Source organism: Myotis myotis, unplaced genomic scaffold, assembly GCF_014108235.1.
Source record: "Myotis myotis isolate mMyoMyo1 unplaced genomic scaffold, mMyoMyo1.p scaffold_m19_p_4, whole genome shotgun sequence".
Lineage (NCBI taxonomy): Eukaryota > Metazoa > Chordata > Mammalia > Chiroptera > Vespertilionidae > Myotis > Myotis myotis.
In genome coordinates this window covers 76102591-76123329 of record NW_023416346.1, presented here as the reverse complement: position 1 = coordinate 76123329, position 20739 = coordinate 76102591, and the positions used below count along the sequence as shown (strand labels likewise).

The 20739-nt window shown below is 39.9% G+C and overlaps 1 protein-coding gene across 1 annotated transcript in view; it reads left to right on the top strand.

The window, feature by feature from the left end:
- The window catches only part of SYTL5 (synaptotagmin like 5), a 209135-nt gene that overhangs the window by 134622 nt on the left and 53774 nt on the right, over window positions 1-20739 (top strand). The window contains exons 11-12 of the mRNA XM_036306003.1: window positions 5961-6060; window positions 13029-13190. Coding sequence (XP_036161896.1) covers window positions 5961-6060; window positions 13029-13190 — 262 coding nt within the window. The remainder of the gene's footprint in view (window positions 1-5960; window positions 6061-13028; window positions 13191-20739) is intronic.

The following is a 20739-nucleotide window of genomic DNA, read 5'->3' as shown; positions in this document are numbered from 1 at the left end:
GCTGCCTCGCACAACCACACCAAAAATACAAATAAAAGACAAAACGGACATCATCCAGAACCACAGGAAGGATGGCTGAGTGGACATTCTACAACTAGAAGGAAAGAGAAAAGCACACTGAGACTCAGAGGAGGTACAGAAGTAAAGTGCAGAGGTATGGAGGCACAGGCAGAAAGGGCTGGCAACTGAGGATGCAGTTGTTGTTTTTTTCAATTGGGCGGGAGTCTCAAGTTCCCGACTGCTCTGAACTCCAGTTCCAGGCGAGTCTCTGGGGACCCAGACACATACGGGGAGAAACTGAACTACCTGGCATCTGGCAGAACTCGAGGGTGGCTTTCTCTCAGAGGTGCTTCCTGTGATCACCGGGACACTGAGACCCAGGGCCTCTTAAGGCAGGGCTGAGGATCAGCCATAGCTGTTTGCTCCAACCTGTTGATTCCATGAGACCCTGCCCCACCCAAGTTGTGTGCAGAGGCTTTTGCATATGAAAGGGCCTGGCCCTTTGCATTCTAAAATTACCTAACAAACTGCAGCTGGGTCAGAGAGACCCAGAACATCCAAAAGAAGGCCCAAGACCACACAGCAACTTGCATTGCTTCACAGCTGAGCCTCATCTGGGCACCTCCAAACCCCAAACAAAGAAGAGAAATCTGCAGATCTCTCCATAGCTCCTGCTGGGTAGTCTCAGGCAGAGGCTAAATTAGCACCTCCTTAGAGATCCAAGAGCCAGTGTACCCAGTGGTCAGAGTGGGACCATCCAGATTACAACTCCTCAGATCCATAAGGGACACACTCAGGGGGCAGACTCAGTGAGCACCAAAGCCCCACTGAAGCAAGTCTTGCCACAGAAGGATATCTCCAGCACAGAAGTTCTCCCACCGTAGACACAGCTGATTCTCACAGCCAATTGTCCTGGAGGTCAATTCCTCCCAGTGATACCTACAACAATCAAGACTTAACTACAACAAGACTGTGAACAAAGCCCATAAAGGGGTGCACCAAAAGTGTCAGCTGATTTCTCAACAGAAACTTTGCAGGCCAGAAGGGAGTGGCAAGAAATATTCAAAGTGATGAATAGCAAGAACCTACAACCAAGATTACTTTACCCAGCAAAGCTATCCTTCAGAATTGAAGGTTAGATAAAGAGCTTCACAGACAAGAAAAAGCTAAAGGAGTTCATCACCACCAAATCAGTATTATATGAAATGCTGAAAGGTATCCTTTTAGAAGAGGAAGAAGAAAAAGGTAAAGATACAAATTATGAACAACAAATACACATCTATCAACAAGTGAGTCTAAGAATCAAGTGAATAAATAATCTGATGAACAGAATAAACTGGTGATTATAATAGAATCAAGGGCATAGAAAGGGAGTGGACTGACTATTCTCAGGGGGGAAAGGGGTGTGGGGGATGCGGGAAGAGACTGGACAAAAATCGTGCACCTATGGATGAGGACAATGGGGGGGTTAGAGCAGAGGGTGGGGTGGGAACCAGGTGGAGGGTAGTTATGGGGGGAAAAAAAGAACAACTGTAATAATCTGAACAATAAAGATTTAATTTAAAAAAATAATAAAAAATCAGTAAAGAAATATTTTTTTAAAAAAAAAGTGGGGAGGAAGGAATATGTAGATTCAGATCTGAACTAAATAAAATAATATAAAGTATTAGGGGATTCGGGGAAGGAAAATGGTTTAAAATAAAGGAGGAAGGAGAGGTCAAAAAAGAGAGAAAATGGAAAATTAAAATAGAGGAGAAAGTAGATAGTCCTAAAATAAGAAAAGGGGGTTGGGGAATGAAAAAACTCAAGACAAGAAATGAGAGAAAGAAAAGAAAAAAAAATGAGTAGTGAAAAAAGAGGAAAAAAATGAGTAAGAAAATGGAAAAAGAAAATTAGATATATGAACAAAACAACAGAGACTAGAATAATAACAAATCAGTAAAGCAGATACATAAAGATTAATTTTAAAAAGGTACAAAAAGAAATAAAAGAAAAAAGATACAACAATGCAGGGATCCTGAGGATGGGACAGGCTGAATCATCTAGGATAGTTTTTTTTTTTCCTTCCCTGAGGCTACTGGAAGCAGCTAGCTCCTCTCAGGAAAAATGGCTGTTTTGGTTTGAAGGCTTATGACCAAATACTCCTGGCTGCTGCTTTTCCACATCTCCCCACAATGCTTCCCATACTTAGGCACCTTGAGTCTCCATCTCCCTCCCTGCACCAAATCCTTGGGTGAGTATATGCAAATAAAAACTCCTTTGCTCTGAGTTTAAGAAACAAAACAACAATAATAAAAACTGCATCTTTCTCTCCAACTGGTTCTGGTTTACTGCCTCCAGACTCACCACAACCAGCAACCCTGTGGCCTTTCAACATAAGCTGCTGGTCTCGATTCTGGTGCTCCAGCCTGTGGATCTCAGCCTGTGTTCCAGGGCTCTATCCTCTGAGGGAACTGACCCTCCCATAGCTGGGAGCTCCCTCCTCACTCTTGGCCCATTGGCCTGCCACCTGTGAAAGCTGAGTCAGCTACCCTCATGACCTCACCCTTCCTACCAATCTCCAGGTATTTTCTGTCCTTCCTTGATATGTCTCCTCCTCAGCTGGACCTCAGTTAGTAATTCCAGGTGAATATTGTCCAATTTAGTTGTATTTACAGTCTGGCCCTAGGATGAGGTTCACAATAGTCGGACTATTCAGCCACCATTTTTTCTCCCCCCAGTAGTTCACTCTTAATCTCCTTAATTGCATGCTTCATTTCCAGGATTTCTGATTGGTTCTTTTTTCTAATATATTTTTATTGATTTCGGAGAGGAAAGAAGAGGGACAGAGATAGAAATATCAATGATGCCTCCTGCATGCCCCCTACTGGGGATCAAGCCTGTAACCGGGGCATGTGCCCTTGACTGGAATCTAACCCGGGACACTTCAGTCCACAGGTCAATGCTCGGCCACTGAGCCACTCCAGCTGAACCTGATTGGTTCTTTTTAAAGTTTCAATCTCTTTAATAAAGTACTCATTTTGTTCATTGATTTGTTTTCTGAGTGCACTGAATTGCCCATCTGTATTTTTTTGCATCTCGTTGAGTATTTTCGGAGCTTCAATCTTGAAATCTTTGTCATTTATATCACATACTTCCATGTGTTCCAACTTGCTTTCTGAGGATTTTTCATTTTCTTTCTGATCATCCTCATTACTGTGGTTATTCATAGTATTTGCTATTCTCCTTTGCCTAGGCATGAATATCTGTCTATATTAATGACCTTCTGTATAGCAGCTTTCTTTGAAGAGGTCTTTCTGCTATTTTCCAGTAGATGGCACTGAATCACAAGATTTTATCTCTGTGATCTTCCAGTCTTGACCTCCACAGCTTCTGTGAAACAGTACAGCCACTCTGATTCGGGGTGGGCTTTGTTTTGCCCTCACTGCAATGGGGATCCACCACAGAGGGAAACAGCAGTTCTACTGCAACAGCTCTTGGTTTACAGATAATATGCTCCTGGACTTGACTCCAAGGTCAATGGGAGGCAAGTTTTGGGAGTCCAAGTGACAGAGGTGCTCTGTGGTTCCATTTCTTTGCCTGAAACACCAGCAACCAGCTCAACATTGGAAACTGCATGGCAGAACCTCATGTTCTGTCAGAAGTCTGCTGACTCAGACACTGTTTGCTTCCTCACTGCTCACTGTACTGGGCTGTTCCCTGCAGCTCTCTGTTCCTCCTAGTTGAAGGAAGTGCCTGCTGTTGCCAGATTTCTCCTATTCCCAGCCAGGCCACAAGCTTCTGGCTGCAGGGCTGCATCTATGGGCCATCTGTGCTTTCCTCCCTTTTCCTCTCCCCACTTATTCCAGGTTACCCACCTTTAAATGTTTCAATGCCCAGATTTCTCAGGCATGTGTCAGTGTTGAGCAGGGATTTGTTTGTTGAATTATAGTTGGTTAACTTGTTGAAATTTCAGGAGGAGAAGACAAGGTGCACTATCATGCTGCCATTCCTCTGATGTCACTTTTCAGGAGATTCTTAGCATTCTTCTGAAGGTTGATTGTCACTTTCCTCCAATGTCACACTTCTAAATGTTCAAAGTTCATCTGTAATGCTTTTGTCTATAGTTACCTGATTGTTAAGAAGCTATTACTCAACATGATTTAGGACTGACATATTTATTGTTTAGGCAGAGGCAGCTCTTTGAAATAGAAGGCTGACACATTGGCATACCCCAGGATGCATGAGAGTTAATTTTTGTTCTGGGGCATACTTCAGAGAAAATTACCAAACTGTTAGCCCAGTTGAACAAATCAAAGGGGCAATTTTGAAGCTCATGGGATTCCAGGAATCAGTCTTCAAGGGTAGGTGTGGACCACGGCACTTTGGAGGGGAGCTGGATATAAAAATGTATCAGGTATTGCAAAGACCACTGCTGTGTTTGATGATTCACTAGGAGGACCCATAGCACTCCATATGTAGTTATAATCAGCAAAGAAAAGAGGTATATGTGATGCAGTTTTGAAGAAACCAGGCTTAAGCTTACAAGGGTTCTCTTCCAGTGACTACACAGGATACATTTAATTCCTCTAGCAACAGGTTGTGACATTGGGCAATGTTGTCCGCCAGGGAAGCCCATTTAGAGACTCAACTGGTCACATACGAAAATTGCCAGTTTCCCAGAATAAAAGCAGATGCTCAGCATCAGTCATTGTTTTTATAGCTTAGTCACAGTAACAAAACTATATCTGTTCTGGGACTGATAAGAATCTTTCTGAAATCCAAGTTCCCAGATTCCAGCCAAGCACCAACCTTATAAGCAGGCATTTCTAAGGATAGCACACTCTCAGGCCAGCTATGTGACCCCCTTTTTTATATATTAGGTGACCTAGGTTCAATAAACAATGCAACCAAGCTGTTTCCAAATATTTTAAGATAGACAAATCAATGGAAACTGAGTACAAATTGTCCACCTACTTCCTCAGTTCAATATCAGAAGGCTTCAGGACAAATATAATCATTTAGACTAACATGGAAAGGGGTCATCTAAAGCCCCAGTTCATGTGCTTCAGAACTCTGGTAGAATGTTGTACATCTTATACATTTCTGAGTCTGTCATGATGCCCCTGCTTCAGGAGGTTGCTGAGATAGTTCAACACAAGTTGTTGGATGAATTGCTATTCTGACCTAGGTTGTTATTTTTTATTTCTTCCTTTTTACCATTTTTCTTTATTCACCCATTACCATTGAGAGCACTAATCAGAACTCCTGACATATGAATAGAGAGGAATATAACCTCATACTATTTTGTGAGACTACTAATCATAATAATAGATTATATTTCTTCTTGAGTTATATAATATGTCAGGTCTTTAAATGTATCAACTGACTTAATCCTCACAAATAACAATATCATAAATTAGATATTGTTATTGTCCCAGTTTTACAGATGAGAAAACTGAGGCACAGAGAGCATTAGTATAATCTTGAGTTCACCAAAACTAATGAGGCAGGGAATGATTTAAACCCAACTGGCATGACTCCAGAGCCCATACTCTTTACCACTTCTCTTTTATTCAAGGCCCAGAGTTGTCTTTAAGATAATCTGTTATGTGGACTATATTCTCTTTGGTTCTGTCTCTTATGTTTATTTTCTATATTCTTATTGATTTCATAGAGAGGAAGGGAGAGGGAGAAAGAGAGAAACATCAATGATGAGAGAGAATCATTGATTGGCTGCCTCCTGCATGCCCCCTACTGGAGATTAAGCCTGAATTCAGGGTATATGCCCTAACCAGGGGTTGAACCACAAACTCCTGGTTCATGGGTCAACACTCAACCACTGAGCCACAGAGGCCAGGCTGAATCTTATAATTACTGGCCAATTCTCTTTACTTGTTTTATTCACTGAAGTCTCTGAGTATTTTTTTTTGCAAAGTAGATTTTTCCCAGTAATTACTTTCATCTTTTATCATTTACAGTTATGTCAAGTCATACCTTCTTCCTGACAAGTCTAGAAATAATAAGCGCAAGACTAAAATCAGAACTGGCATCAATCCGGAATTCAATGAAACACTAAAAGTAAGTAAATAGTCTCTCATGGTAACTCTAGTGATACTGTTCACAACCTCATTGGTTTAGAAGTAGCTACAGAGAATTTGCATGTATATTTTATAAAAGTAAAATTTGAATAAATTAATATAATACTCTTGGCTTTCCTAACAGCTTTTTGGAAAAGAAACAATGTAAACCACTCTTACTTTATTTCTCTGCTGATGCTAAAGTTGAAGCTTAAGTAGAGAAGATCCAGTAAAATTATATCTTAGCTGGCACAAAAAATCTTGTCCAAAAGATATATTTTACCCTTGGGAAAACTGTTTTTTTCTAGTTCCCCACAAAAGGAAGTTTGTCATTGACTTAGCAGGTCATTTTGTACACACTCATTGTTCTGGTAACACGAATATGTGCTGTTTCTTGTTAAGATTTCAAAATTTGGCTAAATACTAGTACAGGCATGTGGTTAATGAATAATGGAGATACAGAGTTAGATTTGCGGTGTATGAGAGAAAGTGACCTAGATAAGATATGACGCAGGCCTCAATCCTAGAAAAATTACTTTTCCCCATTGGCTTCCATGTAACAACACTGTTTCTCATCCTGGATCAATCTAGACTGGTAAGAAAAACCATGGAGACTAGAATGTAGAGATTATTGTCAGTAACAGGGAAACTTATGCATCTTGTGGATAGAATGATGGATCCAATGTCCAGCATAGCAGGAAGTTGGTAAGTGAGGGCATGCATCAGTGGGGTCATGTGCAGAAACAGGAAGCAATATCAAGATAAAAATGAGAATGAATAAATATAGGTTGTGGGTTAATACAGTGACCATAATAAGATAGCAGAGCTGAGACTATAGAGAATAGATAAACAGAGTGATATGGCAAATTCAGGAAGCAGGGAACCAAGGTTAATCATGTCAGGAACAGCAAGGAATCGGTATAGATGCAAATCCAAGATCAGGAATCAGTTAGTCTGAAGCAAGTCCTAGGTGGTAGTTGAATAAAACAAGCAGAAAGCTTGAGGGTGTATGGACATGCGGCCTTGGATAAATTCTACTGGAAAAGGAAAATCTACCTGAGCAATATTTTCTTTCTGTTCTTTCTATATTTACATTTACATTTTCATCTCTTCACTTAGGCTTGACTTTATGAAGTTTGGTGGTCATAAATGTCTCACTGTCAGTACTTTTCTGGATATGTGAGTTCTCATTATGAATAAAATAAGACAGAGAAGTTGAAGAATTGATATATTAAATTTTAAGCTTATAAAATACATGTCAAAAATAATTAGGCAAATAAAAACCCGGTAAAACTGGAAATGGGACAAACTTCATCTCCTAACACATTTTTTTCCCTTTATTGAATAAGATATTACAAATGTGTCCTTATCCCCCCAATGTCCCCTCATCCCCCTATTCTGCCCTAACCCTCACGTCCTGTTGTCCATATCCATCACTTATGCTTATATGCATGCATACAAGTCCTTTGGTTGATCTTTCCCCCTCACCCCCACCCTCCCCTGCTTTCCCTCTGAGTTTTCAGCATCTGATCAATGCTTCTCTGTCTCTACATCTGTTTTTGTTCATCGGTTTACGTTGTTCTTTATAATCCACAAATGAGTGAGAGCATGTGATATTTATCTTTCTCTGACTGACTTATTTCACTTAGCATAATGCTCTCCAGCTCCATCCATGCTGTTGCAAATGGTAGGAGTTCCTTCTTTTTTACAGCAGCGTAGTATTCCATTATGTAGATGTGCCAAAAGTTTTTTAATCCACTCATCTTCTGATGGGCACTTAGGCTGATTCCAAATCTTAGCTATTGTAAATTGTGCTGCTATGAACATAAGAGTCCATATTTTCTTTCTGATTAGTGTTTCTGGTTTCTTGGGATATATTCCTAGAAGTGGGATCACTAGGTCAAATGGAAGTTCCATTTTTAGTTTTTTGAGGAAACTCCATACTGTTCTGCACAGTGGCTGCACCAGTTTGCATTCCCACCAGCAGTGAACGAGGGTTCCTTTTTCTCTGCATCCTCGCTAGCATTTGTCATTTGTTGATTTGTTGATGACAGCCATTCTGACAGGTGTGAGATGGTACCTCATTGTCGTTTTGATTTACATCTCTCAGATGATTAGTGATTTTGAGCATGTTTTCATAAGTCTCTCAGCCTTATGTATGTCCTCTTTCAAAAAGTGTCTATTTAGGTCCTTTGCCCATTTTTTGATTGGGTTGTTTATCTTCCTTTTGTTAAGTTGTACGAGTTCCCTATAAATGTTGGAGATTAAACCTTTATTGGAGATATCATTGGCAAATATGTTCTCCCATGCAGTAGGTTTTCTTGTTGTTTTGTTGATGCTTTCTTTTGCTCTGCAGAAGCTTTTTATTTTGGTATAGTCCCATTTGTTTATTTTCCCTTTAGTTTCCATTGCCCTAGGAGCTGTGTCAGTGAAGAAATTCCTTCAGCATATATCTGAGATTTTGCTACCTGTGGATTCCTCTAATAATCTTATGGTTTCCTGTCGTACATTTAAATCTTTTATCCATTTTGAGTTTATTTTGTGTATGGTGTAAATTGGTGGTCTAGTTTCATTTTTTGCATGTGTCTGACCAAATTTCCCAGGACTATTTATTGAAGAGACTGTCTTGACTCCATTGTATGTTCTTGCCTCCTTTGTCAAATATTAATTGAGCATAGTGGTTTGGGTCGATTTCTGGGTTCTCTATTCTATTCGATTGGTCTATATGTCTGTTCTTGTGCCAGTACAAGGAAGTTTTGAGAACAGTGGCTTTGTAATACATCTTGATATCTGGTATTGAGATCCCTCCTACTTTGTTCTTCTTTCTCAGAATCACAGCAGCTACTCGGTTTTGTTTTTTGTTTTATTCCAGATGAATTTTTGGAGAGTTCTTTCTAGATCTGTGAAATATGCTGTTGGTATTTTAATGGGGAGTGCATTGATTGCTTTGGGTAGTATGGACATTTTGATGATGTTTATTCTACCAATCCATGAACATGATATGTTCTTTGATCTGTTTGTCTTCCTCTAACTCTTTTTTCAATGTCCTGTCGTTTTCTGGGTAGAGGTCTTTTACCTCCTTGGTTAAGTTTATTCCTAGGTATCTTAATTTTTTTGGTGCAATGGTAAGTGGGATTGTTTTTTTAATTTCTCTTTCTGTAAGTTCACTATTGGGGTATAAAAATGCCATAGATTTCTTGGCGTTAATTTTGTATGCTGCTACATTGCCAAATTCATTTATTATGTCTAATAAATGAATTTTAATGGAGTCTTTAGGGTTTTCTAAGTACAGTGTCATGTCATCAGCGAATAATAGCAATTTTACTTCTTCTTTTCCAATTTGGATGCCTTTTATTTCTTCTTCGTGTCTGATTGATTTGGCTAGCACTTCCAGTACTATGTCAAACAGGAGTGGTGAAAGTGGGCATCCCTGTCTTGTTCCTGTTCTTAAGGGGAATGGTTTCAGTTTTTGCCCATTGAGTATGATATTGGCTGTAGGTTTTTCATATAAGGCTTTTATTATGTTGAGGTATGATCCCTCTATTCCCACTTTGATGAGTGTTTTTATCAGAAATGGGCTTTGGACTTTGTCAAATGCCTTTTCTGCATCAATCAATATGTGATTTTTGTCTCTCAACTTGTTTATGTGATATATCACGTTTATTGATTTGCTGATATTGTACCAACCTTGCATTCCTGGAATAAATCCCACTTGGTCATGGTGTATGATCTTTCTAATGTAATGCTGGATCCGGATTGCTAGAATTTTGTTGAGGATTTTAGCATCTATGTTCATCAGGGATATTGGCCTGTAATTCTCTTTTTTGTGGTGTCTTTATCTGGTTTTGGGATTAGGGTACTGCTGGCTTCATAGAAAGAGCTTGGAAGTGTGCCTTCCTCTTGAATTTTTTGGAATAGTCTGAAAAGGATTGGCTTTAGTTCTTCTTTGAATGTTCGGTAAAACTTCCATGTGAAGCCATCTGGTCCAGGGCTTTTGTTTGCTGGAAGCTTTTTGATTACTGTTTCAATTTCATCAGTAGTTATTGACCTCTTCAGGTTTTTTGATTCTTCCCGGTTGAGTTTTGGAAGCTTGTATTTTTCTAGGAATGTGTCCATTTCGTTGAGGTTGTCCAGTTTGTTGGAGTAGAGTTGTTCGTAGTATTTTTTGATAATCCTTTGTATATTAGTAGGGTCAGTTGTTACTTCACCTCTTACATTTCTGATTTTGTTTATTTGGGTCCTCTCTCTTTGTTTCTTTGTATATTTCATTCCATTCCCTTCTTGCCTGGTGTGTTTCTGTGGAGAAGTCAGCTGATATTCTAATAGGAGATCCCTCGTATGTAAATTTCTGTCTCTCTCTGGCAGCCTATAAGATTCGTACTTTGTTGTTGGTGTTTGCCAATTTAATTATGATGTGTCTTGGTGTTGGTCTTTTGGAGTTCACCTTGTTTGGCACTCTATGTGCTTCTTGGACTTGTGTAGTTTTTTTCTTGCCAATATCAGGGAAGTTTTCTGTCATTACTTCTTCAAACAGGTTGTCTATTCCTTGTTTCTCCTCCTCTCCTTCTGGCACCCCTATTAAGGGAATGTTGTTCTGTTTTTGCATTGTCCCAAAGCTCCCTTAGGCTCTCCTCTTGCTTTTTAAATTGTTTTTCCAGTTGCTCCTGTGTTTGTTTGTTTTTCCTACCTTGTCTTCTAATTCGCTGATGCGGTCCTCAGCCTCTTCTAGTCTGCTGTTTAAGCCTTCCATTGTGTTCTTTATTGCAGCTATGTCATTCTTCATTTCCTCTTGGTTCCTTTTCATGTTGGTGACATTCTCATTCAGCTCCTTATAATTCTCATTGAGTTGTGTGTGTTTGACCATCCAGCCGTTTGACCATCCTTATAACCATTACTCTGAATTCTTTCTCTGATAAGTTAGTAGCCTCACTTTCATTTAACTTCCTTTCTGGTGATTTCTCTTTTTCTTTCCTTTGTGGATTGCTTTATTGTCTTCCCATACTTTGCTGTAATGTTTTAACTGTTGCTCAGATTGCTTTGCTACCCAGTTTCTTTAGGGTATGGTGCTACTGGTGTGACCTCTCAGGTCTCCTGGGCTTGGTAGTCTACTGTAGCTCCTTCCTTGGGCTATTTGGGTCCTCTAGATGTAGGCCTGTGAGCTGGAAAAGCACAACTGAGGTGTGTAGAAGTCAGCAGCCATGGAGGGAGGTGTTCTAATTTTTGCTGTCTTATGCCCTTGGTTGAAATCATGCGTGCCCCACAGGGACTCACAGTGGCGTGCAGGAACCGTCTATTGGGGTGGTGGGGCTCAGGAAGCCTGCGTTCTGGCAAAGGTGACTGTGGTGTCCAGAGTTCTGTAGTTGTGGGGTGGGTAGACTCAGCTTTTGCTGCTGCCTCCATGGTTAAATACATGAGATTCCAGCGGCTGCTCACAGAGGCACCTGTGGTGTATTTGCCAGAAAGGTGTACTGACACACTCTGAAGGGCCTTGGCACTGAAGCCACTGGATTGTAGTGTCTGTGGGCAGGTATCCCAGAAGAGGGAATTCAGCGTTTCTACAGCCCAGAAGTGCACCCGTGTTTGTTTAAGTGCATGACCAGCAGGGCTCTCAGCGGGGCCCCAGGGCTGCCTGTGGAGCGGTGGTCTTAGGAGACCTGCACGCTGCAAAAGCATGCTACTGTAGTGTCCAGATTTCTGCAGCTGTGGGTTGGGGAAACTCAGATTTTGCTGATGCACCTGTGGTGAATAGGCTCGCATTCCCCGTGGCGGCACACAGGAAAATTCGCAGTGAGTTTGCTAGTGCAGGTGCACTGAAGCACTCTGAAGGGCCCTGGCACGCTTTGGGCAGGTATCCAGGATTGGTGAATTCAGAATTTCTACTGCCCAGGGGAGTGTGTCCTTATTAGTCCAAGATCAGACCCAGCAGAGACTCACCGCTCCTTCCCCACAGTGCCCTGTGGATAGATGGGCTCAGGGGGAGTGAGCAACTGTGGCAGTGCAGTTCTCTGGTGCTGAGCTCTGACGCACTCTGAGGGGCCCTGGTGCTGAAGGGCCCTGGCGCTTAAGTTGCGCAGCTGGGTGTGTGTAGGCAGTTATTGAGGCAGAGGGAATTCAGAATTTCTACTGGGGGCAGTGAGCTTGTGTCTGTACAAAATCACACCCAGCTGAGGCTCACAGTGACTGTTAAGAGAAGTGTATGCAGTGGTGTGCCTGGGAGACCTGCATGCGGGAGACCTGCTTGCTGGAGATGCACAAAAGTGATGTTAGAGGTCTGCAGATGGGGAGGGGGTGGATACACTTACTGCTGCAGGCGTGGTGGAGGTCCCAGGGTCTGCTAGTCTGCGGGTGTGGCTGCAGGATTTTGGCTGGAGTGGCTGCCGGGTCTCGGGCAATGTCCAAGGCCTGTCTGGGTGGTGGTGCTGCTGAGTTCCTAGAAGAGACTGCTCTCCCCTTCAAGATGGCGGGGGCTCCATGCCAGAGTCCCGCAGTCTGGGAGTGCCGCAGAGGTGGTAGTCTCTCTGTGTCCCAGAGAGCCTGGTCTGTCAGCCTCTGCTGCTCCTGCCGGATTTAACTGTCCCTCACTCACTCACTCACACACACACCACACACATCCACACACTCTCCTTTCATCCCCTCACTCACTCACTTCCTATCCCTCACCTCAGTCCTGCCAGCCGCCATCTTCGATACTCTTTCCCCTAACACTTTTTTATACACTATCTGAAGTTGATTGACTCCCCCCTAAATATTTTGCTGATATATCTTTCAGTGCTAGGTCTAACACAAAATGAGCTTATGGAATAGAACCTCAGTTGTAGCGGAAACAAAGAAAAAACTTTTTGTGTTTGCTTGGTTTGTTCATATTACTAATGCATCTGATCTGAAAGATGGTGAAAGTAAATTTCAACCTGTCCTGAAATTGGCCAGAGCCTTTCATATGGAATGTAATGCTGTCAATTTCATTTGCAGTATACTATCAGCCATACCCAACTGGAAACAAGAACACTGCAGCTCTCAGTCTGGCATTATGATCGATTTGGACATAACAGCTTCCTTGGGGAGGTGGAGATTCCTTTTGACTCATGGAACTTTGAAAATTCAAGTGATGAGTGGTTTGTACTTCAACCCAAGGTAGGAAATGCTTCCAGATTAGTCAAACAATTATACAATGAGTCAAGTTATGAACCACATTGATATCTTCCAATTTTCAAGGGATAATCTGAAAAATTAGTAGTACAACTAATTTTGGAATCATGTAATAAATGTAAATATATTCTTTTGTAAATCTTTATTCAATACAATGCAAACCACATAATCATATATATTATTGCAAACCACATAATCATATGTATTATTGCAAACCACATAGTCATATATATTATAATATGCTTTACTAAAAATGTATATCATTTGGAGGTCTCTATTGATAAAATAAATACATGATATGATCCTATTTGAAAGAGAACACATTCATTTTCACATAAACAAAAACAAAGAGAACACATTCATTTTCACATAAACAGAAACAAATCCATAGAGCAAGATCAGTGTCAAAACATTCTCTCTATCCCCCATTCTTTATAAGTCAGACATAAGCAGGAGTTGTCTTACCTTGGCTCACATGAGGAAGTGACCAATAGCTAATGTATCTGGTTTCCTACTTTCTTACTTTTGAGATTCATAACCCAGGACTTGAGTTATAGTCACAGAAATAATCTCAAGGCTGGTTCTAGAAATTGATAATATAGTATGTTGTAAACTACCTTGGATTCATTCAATGAAGCTGGAGTCCTTCTACAGGTAGTCAAGAGTAAAGTGGGAAAAAAAAAGATCATGTTTACATAACCAAACATTTTTCTTTATATAGAAAGACAAAAGAAGAAGAAAAAGCATGATAGTAAAGGTAATGGACTCAAATGAAAATTCCTGAGTTTAATCCTGGTAGCTTCATGATTGTCTGTGTGAACTTGGGCAAATTACTTAACTTCCCAGGCTTTGGCATTCTCATTTGTGATATAATAATTTGACATAGCTTATAGGGATGCTGCAAGGTTTGAATATGCATTTTATGTGATGCTCAAGTATTGTGTCTGGCACATTGTAAACTCTCAATAAAGCCTAGGTAATATCTATATTATATCACAGTCCCCTTATTGCAATTGACAGAAATCCCAACCCATACTGCTCAAAAAGGAAAAGGAAATTATTGGTCAGTGATTATCAAGCAGGGCTTGATCTACTTCTCTGTCTTGACCTAATTTTCAAACTTCATACAGTATTTGCCTTCTTCACTAGCTCCAGGTATGTTTCTTTTGGGCACTACACAATTTCAAGCCTCCCATCCTAGCACCACACTGTCTAAGAGAAGAGGGAGTTCCTCCTCCTCCAATAGTCTAACCAATACCCTGGGCCTGGTTATCCTAATCCTAGATTATTTGCCCATCCTGAGATGACACTGTGGCCATAGAAGTGAGCTATGTTGACTTGTTTAAGACAATCATAACACATCCTGGTCCTAAAGGTGGTATTGCCCCAGAGGAAATCCAGGTATAGTAGTACTAAAGGAACGGTGAGTGGATGCTAGACAGGAAAAAGCAATGGGTATCAACAATAACAAATGTTTGGGTATCAACAATAACAAATGTTGATCATCATCAGTAGCAACATTGTTCACATCTAATGGTTATAACAACCATTGTGAGCTAAGTATCATTATCCTCATTTTATACAAGGAGACTGAGACCCAGAAATTAAATACAACTTTCTAGTGGGATTTTATAAATTTTGGTCTCAAACATGGTGGAAATAACTAATGAAAAAAAATATTTAGGAGGTATAATTTGGCTGTGAGTAAAATCGACAACAATATAATAAAAATATTTAAACATAAAATAACTGCAAGCCCATGACTAACATAAATGTGCTAGAGATACAAAGTACAATAATAACAACAAATGATTCTACAATAGTATAACAGTCTTCTGACAATATTTATGGAAAATATTTGGTCATTACAGCTTTACATTTCTTGGAATTGAATGAGATGACTCACCATAATGGATGGCACTTAATGTGACCTAACAATCTCCTATCACTTCATTCCTTATGTGTATGGGTGAGCATCATAGAATCATAGATAGAAAATGTCTAAGGCATCATATGATGCATGACATAGATGAAGGATGATTAACATGCATTTTAGTACATAAAATCAACTTCTTTACCATAAATTTAACTTTAAAGCATATTTGGGGTTCTTTGGAAATCAGCTTAGAGTATCCTCTGTGCTCAGGTAACAACTTTTCCAGGTAATTACTTTCACATTGCCATTGAGTGGTTTCACTTTCTAATACCATAAGAAGAAGCATCTCTCTGAGCCTGCTCAAGGTAGAAAAGTTCTGATTGTGTTTAATATCTGTTGAACTCAGTTGGTTCTCTGCCAAGTGACTTTGGATTCCTTTCACCAAGTTTGTTAGAATTTTTGCCTCCAACCACCTCCACCTGAAACTCTCTTTAGAAAACTATCCTCGGGTTACTGTGGCTTTTTCCACATGGGCAAAGAGCCAGAAATTCTTTGGAGTTTATGGATCTCCTGCAACAAGGCAACTCTTAACCAACACCTGATAGGTGGGGTGGAGGAAGGGATCTGAAAACTCAATTCCCTTACTTAGTGTTGGAAAAATTTGAAGGTGTTACTTATATTCCAGAGCACTTCTGCTGGATCAGTCTCTGTCTTTGCCTGGATCCCTCTCTTCCCTGACCTGTTTCTCCCACCCCATCACTGGATTATCCTGAGAATACTTCCTTAGTCACTTGTATAAGAATCCTCATCTCTGAGTTCATTTCTGGGGAACCCAATATTAAGTTAGTGTCACTAATCCATGTCATCTTCCTCTGCCAAGCTTCTTCTGAAACATATGGAGGAAAGGCTGCAGGTTTGCATTACATCCAAAAATGAAGGTGGGGAAAAAAAATGAAGGCGGGTATCCTGCTTGGTATGCTGCGTCTCACTTCATTAGTGGCTCATCCTCAGGCTGAGCTGCGCTCTGTGTGATGATTAATTATCAGAAGTTTCACTTAATTCTCAATCTCTTGGATCAGTCATTTTGATGCAGTAGTCACTTCATTAGCTGCTATTTGAGCAGCCCCAGAGACTTGATATTTCTTGTAGATTATCCAGCTGAGGAGGTGAAATGTGAGCTACTGGAACTAATTTACTTAGTAATAGAGGATCAGAATTGATAGTCCCCAAGCTTTTGGAAATACAGATATGTTTTCGCAGTGGGGAATACTGGAAAGACATAGTCTCTTACTTCTTATTGAGTCTGTGTTAGTGGAAGCCCCTTAACACTTACCTTTGTTTTAGTTAGGTCTTACAGCACTAAGCCAGTCAAGAAGCTATTTCAGACCCAGAAAGAATTCAAGATACCAAACATACTATAAAGTAGTTTCACTGTATAATTTCCATTTTACTGCATGATATGGAATTGCTTAGTAGCTATAATTCATTATGTTACTGAAAGACATGTTAGGTAGTTAAACAAGAAGGGCTTGTTAGTATGAATTACCATTCATGTGTTCCCAGAGGCGCTATTATAAATACAAGTACCTTTGAAAATCAACAGCCAGTTTAAGTGGTTTTCCAAGGAAAATTTCTCTGTTCTGCCTTCAGGTAGAGGGTAAATGTAAATTCCCGTGGAATTGATACCTAGCTAAAAGGCTGTTTCTTTATTGGGCAGTTTAGTAAGACATTGGTTTATAATTTATTATCCCATCTTAGACCTGTAAATGCACTGAGAACTCTGCTTTCTACTCTGATGAAAAGTGGCTCCCTCTTAAAAAACAAACAAACAAACAAAAAAACAACCCAGAAGATAATGGGTATTACTAATTATACTGCACCCCTGCTCAGAGACCCGACCACTTTTAATGTACTTTGAATAAATCCTAACCCTCACCTTGGCACTCAATGCTCTCTTGATATAGCCCAGTCTTTTGAAACAAAGGAGGATGTCGGTGCTCTTCCCATATCCCCATTTCCATGCATACCTGGCTGTCCATGGCTTCCACTCCCACCAGCCAATACCTCTCAGTCTTTGTAGGCTGCTGGAGTGGGTTTGATCTGTGGGCATGGGAAGCCAGAATAGCCTGGGTATTTAAGTCTCCCGGGGATTGAGGGCAGAAGGAACAATCACTCTCACTCCCTTGCCTCCTATGGGGCCAGCTCTGAGGTGCTCTGTCTTGTTTATAGATCTCCCTGTGGGACTGAGCAAAAGTTACTCTTCATGAATTTTTGCCTGATATCACAACCTTGTGAGTCTCACTTCACTTTCTGATCCCACTTCTCCACTACACTTCCTAGTAAAACACTCTAACATAAGTTCATGTCTTAGGGTCTTCTGGGGAACCCAGAGTAGACACTTTGCTTGCATCTTCCTTGCTACCATTTTCCTGTACACACACCTCTAACCACACCTGACGTTATTTTACTTCTTATACACGTTCTACTCAGTTCCCACTGTATTTTGCTCATACTGCTTTCTTGACCTGGACTAACCTTCTTTCCACTCTATCTTCATCTGACATCATCTCTCCTAATCCAATCTAGATTACTCTTTTTCTTCCCACAGTGGTTTATTTGTACTTAATTGGAGCAACTGTCATCATTTGTATGACATTGAGCTTGCTATGTAGTAGAAGCCTAGGAGAAGACTCCCAGAAATCAGAACTAATAGTAGGTTTATTAATGAAGTCACATAACATACACATACAAACACATTTCTAAGGCATTTCTTAAATGTTTATTTTAACTTAAGTAAATGTGCATTTGTTTTCAAGTCTTTTAATATAGGAACAATTCATTTTATTTGAGCATGGTTTCAGTTATTAAAATTCTGTCATATCTTTCTGGAATAAATTCTACCCCTTATAAATCATCATCATCAGCTTCAAGTTTTAATTTCTCTACAGGGAAACAAGAATTTAAGAATACTTTCAAAGCAAAACAAATATAAACTCTTTCTAAATAGTCATATTTTTTTCTAATCTTTTATAGCTTTGAGCCCAATAGCTAATTTATTTTAAAATCTTTAGCTTTTCTAAACTATTCAATTTAATTTTCATAGTAAAAGCTAACTTTTTGTACTCTTTGGTTTATTAAATTATACAATTAGAACCACAAAGATACCCACCTGGCATAAAGAGCTTGGGAGACTAATGCAGCTGATTCTTTTTTTTTTTTTTTTCAATGATAAAGAGAGAATTTTATTTTTTTTAATATATATATATTTTTAATTGCTTAAAGTATTACAAAAAGTATTACATATGTCTCCTTTTTTATTTCCCCCGCCCTTGACAATCCCCTGGCCTCCCCTACCCCCCAGTGTCTTATGTCCATTGGTTATGCTTATATGCATGCATACAAGTCCTTTGGTTGATCTCTTACCCACCCTCCTCCTGCCCTCCCACCCTCCCCGGCCGTCCTGCTGTAGTTTGACAGTCTGTTTGAGGCAGCTCTGCCTCTGTATCTATTTTTGTTCATAAGTTTATAATGGTCTTTATTATCCAGAAATGAGTGACATCATGTGGTATTTTTCCTTCATTGACTGGCTTGTTTCACTTAGCATAATGCTCTCCAGTTCCATCCATGCTGTTGCAAATGGTAAGAGTTCCTTCTTTTTTATAGCAGCATAGTATTCCATCGTGTAGATGTACCACAGTTTTCTAATCCATTCATCTACAGATGGGCACTTAGGCTGTTTCCAGATCTTAGCTATGGTGAATTGTGCTGCTATGAACATAGGGGTGCATATATCCTTTCTGATTGGTGTTTCTGGTTTCCTGGGATATATTCCTAGAAGTGGGATCACAGGGTCAAATGGGAGTTCCATTTTCAGTTTTTTGAGGAAACTCCATACTGTCTTCCATAGTGGCTGCACCAGTCTGCATTCCCACCAGCAGTGCACAAGTGTTCCTTTTTCTCCACATCCTCTCCAGCACTTGTCGTTTGTTGATTTGTTGATGATAGCCAGTCTGACAGGTGTGAGATGGTACCTCATTGTTGTTTTGATTTGCATCTCTCAGATGATTAGTGACTTTGAGCTTGTTTTCATATGTCTCTTGGCTTTCTGAATGTCCCCTTTCGAAAGGTGTCTATTTAGGTCCTTTGCCCATTTTTTGATTGGATTGTTTATCTTCCTTTTGTTAAGTTGTATGAGTTCCCTATAAATTTTGGAGATTAGGCCCTTATCAGATATGACATTGGCAAATATGTTTTCCCACACAGTGGGTTTTCTTGTTGTTTTGTTGATGGTTTCTTTTGCTGTGCAGAAGCTTTTTATTTTGATGTAGTCCCATTTGTTTATTTTCTCTTTAGTTTCCAATGCCCTAGGAGCTGTATCGGTGAAGAAATTGCTTCGGCATATGTCTGAGATTTTGTTGCCTTTGGATTCTTCTAGTATTTGTATGGTTTCCCGTCATATATTTAAGTCCTTTATCCATTTTGAGTTTATTTTTGTGTATGGTGTAAGTTGGTGGTCCAATTTCATTTTCTTGCATGTATCTGTCCAATTTTCCCAACACCATTTATTGAAGAGACTATCTTGACTCCATTGTATGTTCTTGCCTCCTTTGTCAAATATTAACTGAGCGTATTGGTTGGGGCTGATTTCTGGGCTCTCTATTCTATTCCATTGATCTATATGTCTGTTCTTGTGCCAGTACCAGGCAGTTTTGAGAACAGTGGCTTTGTAATACAGCTTGATATCTGGTATTGAGATCCCACCTACTTTGTTCTTTCTCAGGATCGTGCAGATGATTCTTGATGAGCATGCAGTTCAACTGATAAGCGCAGACATGCTTATCTCTTTGTAGAGAGAAGCCTGCTCTTCATTGGGAATAGAGAGCATTAAATAATCTAATAAATCAGTTAAAAGTCAGGATGCCCAGCCAGAGTGGCTTAATGGTTGAACATCGACCTATGAACCAGGAGGTCACAATTCAATTCATGGTCAGGGCACATGCCCAGGTTGTGGACTCTATCCCCAGTAGGGGTTGTGCAGGAGGCAGCTGATCAATTATTCTCTCTCATCATTGATGTTTCTATCTCACTCTCCCTCTCCCTTCCTCTCTAAAATAAATAAAAATATGTTTTAAAAAATAAGGACAATGATAGAGCTTCTTCCTGTATGTGTCCTGGATAGAATGAAAACTCATTGAAAGTAGGGTCTGTGTCTGGTCTCCCTCCACCATTTGACAAAATGCCTTAAAAGAATTACTACAAGAAGGCATTTCATATGTGCTGGTTGAATGTAATTCTGCTACTTTTGTCTGAGAATGAATTGTCTGAGAAGGAGAGCATGGTGCCTTAGAATTCCCTTGTAATAATAAAAAAAATAATGCCCCTAAGCATTAGATATGTGCAGAGTGCCAGGTGTCTCCCCCATCTTGGCTTTCTTTTGTATGTGATTATGAAGCTACAGGACTTCATATTTCTTGTTTCCTAATTTTACAAGATTTGAAGACTCTATTTATATAAAGTCACCAGTATATTTTAAGCTAAAAACCAATGAAACATTAATAAATCCCAATAATACACATTTTTAAAAATACATATGTTTTTATTGATTTGAGAGAGGAAAGGAGAGAGAGTGAGAGATAGAAATATTGATCAAATGCCTCC